Source organism: Aplysia californica, unplaced genomic scaffold (assembly GCF_000002075.1).
Source record: "Aplysia californica isolate F4 #8 unplaced genomic scaffold, AplCal3.0 scaffold00124, whole genome shotgun sequence".
NCBI classification, from domain to species: domain Eukaryota; kingdom Metazoa; phylum Mollusca; class Gastropoda; order Aplysiida; family Aplysiidae; genus Aplysia; species Aplysia californica.
In genome coordinates, this window is record NW_004797394.1 from 34,496 (window position 1) to 39,173 (window position 4,678).

The 4,678-nt window shown below is 40.7% G+C and overlaps 1 protein-coding gene across 1 annotated transcript in view; it reads left to right on the forward strand.

The window, feature by feature from the left end:
• Positions 1–1,118: 1,118 nt before the first annotated feature.
• LOC101847577 overlaps positions 1,119–4,678 on the forward strand; it is a gene marked incomplete at its 5' end in the record, with an annotated part of 21,168 nt that continues 17,608 nt past the window's right edge. The window contains 1 exon segment of the mRNA XM_005096251.3: positions 1,119–1,326. Coding sequence (XP_005096308.2) covers positions 1,119–1,326 — 208 coding nt within the window.

Below are 4,678 nucleotides of genomic sequence, written 5' to 3' on the forward strand. Positions count from 1 at the left end.
CTTGCTTACTTACTTGCTTACTTGCTTACTTGCTTGCTTGCTTGCTTGCTTACTTACTTGCTTACTTGCTTACTTGCTTGCTTGCTTGCTTGCTTACTTACTTGCTTACTTGCTTACTTGCTTGCTTGCTTGCTTACTTGCTTACTTGCTTACTTACTTACGTACTTACGTACTTACGTACTTACGTACTTACGTACTTACGTACTTACTATACCGTCAGGTACATAAGACGGAGAGCAGCCGACGCCACCCTTGTCTGTCCCTGTCCCTGGCCACGTTCTCCAATTTCGGCACACCCAACCTGGGTCATTGCCTTATCTCTTATTGTGCCTCTTTTGCTTCCAGTAGGTCTTCGTATTTTTCTTTTTCCAGTTCGTCTCCAATAACATGTCTGATAAGGCAGGGTTGTCTTGCTTCCTACAAATATCCCATATTCTTAATTCAAAGGGTATTTTCCCTTTCTCTCCCATTATTTCTTATAATTCATTAAGCATTTTCATCCGTCAAAGCTTTAATTATTCCGTCGGTTCTTTGATGCATTCATAAGTTTGTCCATTCGTCTCTTGCGCACTCGTTCATCGTTTCGCTCACTCCTTCAAACCGGCGTCTGTGAAGTAATGGCTACACACTTTGAGTGACTTTGTTGTTTCACGTCGAAGATGTGAGTTCCATTCCCAAATGATGAACTTTTTTCCCCCATTATTTCGCTCGGTCTACAGAAATGCTGTACATGTATTCTGTTCAGTTTTGGTACGCCTTGATAAGCAAGACCGAAACAGCCCGCCTCCTAAATGGTGACGATTTTGAAAGGGGGAAATTTACGGTTACTAATATTTTTATCTTTCATTCACCTATGTATATCTTCTCTCACTCATTCACTCTCTCATTCGCCCATCTTCGTATTCATTCACTCCCTCATTCATCTTTTCGTCCAACTTTTCTTCCATTAGAATTTATTATTCTCTCACTCATTCATCCATTCATTCACTCACTCATTCATCCTTTCGCCCAACCTTTCCTCCATTAAAACTTATTCTTTCACTCATCCATCCGTTGTGTTCTTTATTCATTCACTCACTCAGTCGTTCATTCCCTCATACTTTCTTCTTTTCAAACAGTGGTTGCCGTCTCCAATGGGCAACTGACGGCGGACTTCCACCTGAGGGGTGTGACTGGAAGTGCCTCGTTCCAAGTGAGCGGCACAAACGTGAATGTCGTTCTCCAACTGTCGGAGGCACTGGGCGTGTCTCGGGTGTCCTTGAGGCCCATCTGGGTGAACTATGACCTTCAGGATGCCTGTGCAGAAAGCGCTTTAGGAGCGGCTGTGTGAGTGATGAGTTGTTTTGGCTTTTTGTTTGTTTGTATTTTGTTCGTTTGATTATGGATGCTTTGTTTATATGTTATTATTTATTTGTTTGCAGTGCATATGAATATTATATGTTTGTCTTCTCTTTGATTCTTGTTTTCTTTCTTTTATTGTTGTTGCGAAGCGATAGAGGGCACCCCTGGTAGGTCTCACTTCTTTTCTTTCCTTCTATTATTTCTGTCTGTCTATCTTGCTAATTTCCCTGCACTTATGACCGTTTGTCGTGTCGATGTGTTTCTCTTTAGTCCGCCTGTTTTCGTTGTCGTTGATTTCCTTAATTGTTTGTTTGGTAGTGAGTGGAGGGAGTGATGTCGTTTGATACTTCGTCTGACACAAATACGTCCCTTAGAAAGTGTAGAAGTTGGTTTCCTGACAAGACATCGAGCTGAGCAGTGATTACTGCTGAAAGGACACCAAAACTTCTTAACCCTTAAAATCCGAGAAACAATCTGACAGGTCCGGGACTTTATCGATGCTTAGCCGGATAGACCCTTTCCCCTGTCTAGGAGTCAGAGATCCAAGTGAGCCTGGGCCAGGCCCTTCTAGGCATAAACGTGTGGGCAAAAAAACTATTTACTGGCTCTGTGGGTGGTTGGCGGGTGCTCTTGTGTGGTTTGCTTCTTCTTTCCTATCAAACATCTATCGTCCTTATCTCCCCTTCTTCTTTTTTATGTTTGTTACTATCTTGTAACACCTCTAATTTTCTGGCGCTCATATGACCTTATGCAGTTGCGAGCGCCGTAAAACCTCTACTAAAATAAAAATTTACTGGCTCTAGATGTGAGGCAGGCAACTCTGATTAGTTTCTATGAGGATATCTTGTTATTGTGTGTGACGTATTTGTTGTCTGGTCTATTTGTTGTAACCCACGTGAAAATAGCGACGAGGCCGGGCAGGGGGTATATAGTCTACGGTCAGCAGAGTCAGGGCTCGAAGGGTTAAACTACGCTTGGATTTGAATCGGCACTTCCATGTGTTGGTCGTACTAGTAACAGCAAATTAAAAAAGCGTCGTTGACAGGCATTTAATATAGACTTTACTTTTCATGAATTCGCTACCTCGAATTACAAAGTTTTATCTGACATTTTTTGCCGTTTTGAATTACTAAGACCATGAGGTCAGAAACCAAATTTTTAATGTTCTCTCTGTACTATCAAAATGGTAAGATTATTCAGAGTCATTATCAAGATATTCAAAGAACTGCATTTTAAAAAAAGCTTGACATGATGTGAAACTCAAAATCTTTGACGTCAAATTTATCAAAATTAGGTACTGTGCAGATCATCATCACCAGTGCCAGATCTGCACAGACATCGGCGATCATAGTTTTCCATTCATTCATTTGCTCGGATGCTTTAAAAAAAAGCTACGTTTCCCTGATCCTTCCCTGTTACCCATTTGTTTAGGTTCCCTAAGTATGTTGTTCTGGGCCTACCCCTGCCTCGCTTGCCCTCAATTTTGCCAGTGAGAGCTAGATGTTCAAGACCCTTGTGTCTATTCAGGTGTCCCAAAAACGGCATTTGACGATTCCTGGTTGTCTTTAACATTGAGCGTCCCACGTGGGCTTCATCAAGCACTACCTCGTTTGATTTCTTTTCCTTCCACAATACTTTTAGCAATCTCCTAATCTGTGCCAAAGAGTCTACATAACAAGAGGGGCCACTTCTCTCTTTGAGCCAATTAAAAAAGTGTCCTCAAAATTTGGTGGCGCCCTCTTCGCAAATGCACACCCTTTGCGAACAGAGTTACCCTACTTGAGTTTAACAAATCAAAGTGAAACTAGCAAGTTTTTAAATACATTTCGGAAGAACGCTTTTTTTAAATGGTTACGCTGACAAAAAAAAAACCTCTTCCGGAGGAAAGGGTGATTGTTCTCAGGTTTAATTCGACTTTAGAATGAAAGACGAGAGGTCATTAAAAAAAATTTTGTAACTAAAACTCCGCACTGAACGAACCCGAACTGCTGATGAACAGCAGTCGATCTGCGCACACAAGGAGGTGCTATTCCTATTCTTCTTCTGGAAAAACGAAAGAGAGCTTCAAAACAGACTGCAGCGCCATCTGAAGCAAAGAGCGGACTTCCTGCAGACACTTTTTTGGCTGAGTGGACAATCTTGTTATGTACTATCTTTGTCTGTGCAGATAGAACTTTGTAATTCTGAGGTAGCGAATTCTCAATTTGTTTATGCTTTCGGTTCCGTCCACGTGAAGGACACAGTACCTACAGGTAACATAATTCCCCTGAAAGTCAAAGAACAATGCAAGACGTGCCCATTTTCCTTTATTTCCTTTATTTACACTATCTTCTTGTCTCAGGTTTGCCCCGTCCCTCTACCCATTAGCTTAACGAACACCCATGTGAAAGATTTCTAAGCCCTTCTGTGTCTAAACCTTTCTTCCAAATATAAGAGTCCGGGGTTGGTGTTGTTGTTGTTGTTGTTGTTGTTGTTGTTGTTGTTGTTGTTGTTGTTGTTGTTGTTGTTGTTGTTGTTGTTGTTATTTCTTTTGTTTTGTTTGGTTTTTTGGTTTTTAATTGGGGTTTGTATTGGGGAGAGGGGTGTTTCCGCTTGATTGTTTGTTTGTTTGTTTGTTTATTTGTTTGTTTGGTTGGTTGGTTGGTTGGTTAGCTGGTTGGTTGGTTAGTGGGTGGGTGGGGTATCGAGCCCCAAACCATAAGGATCTGGGTATGTCGAAAAATTAAGTCACCTCACACTTTCCTGTTTTCACCAAAACCACCCAAATTAAGCAAGGTTAAAAACCGTGCAAAACCAGCCTATTAGATTACACCCAATGCCTACAGTTCATTGGCAATGTCATAAACAAGATTTTGCCGCGAAGTGATCGTATTACGTGTATGCAAAATGTCTTGCTGCTCGGTCAACGATTTAAACTAGACGCTAGACTTATAAAACGAATTACTTGTCTTGTAATAACACGTTTATTTTTTAGATTACTCTATACTCTCTTTGTATAAAACTTATTTTGTGTTGTGGGAAACTAAATATTCTGTTTTGTATTCAGTGATGAGGGATCGTTGTACAAGACGCGTTTCGAAACTATCATGAACACATCTGCTCCCTGGAGATACTTTTGTTTTGTTTGGATTCTATTTTGCTTCTTTAAAGAAATTTGTTTACCATATACCTCAAGCGTCATTCAATTCAAGAGCAGATGGTGTTATAAACAAATACGGTCCAATACAAATCATGTGATGCGTGTGCACTATAAAAAATGAAGTGCAAACAGACTTTTAAATTTGGTTTACGTAAGAGTTGAGAGGAGGAGAATACTGGATGATATTCACCGCAACCC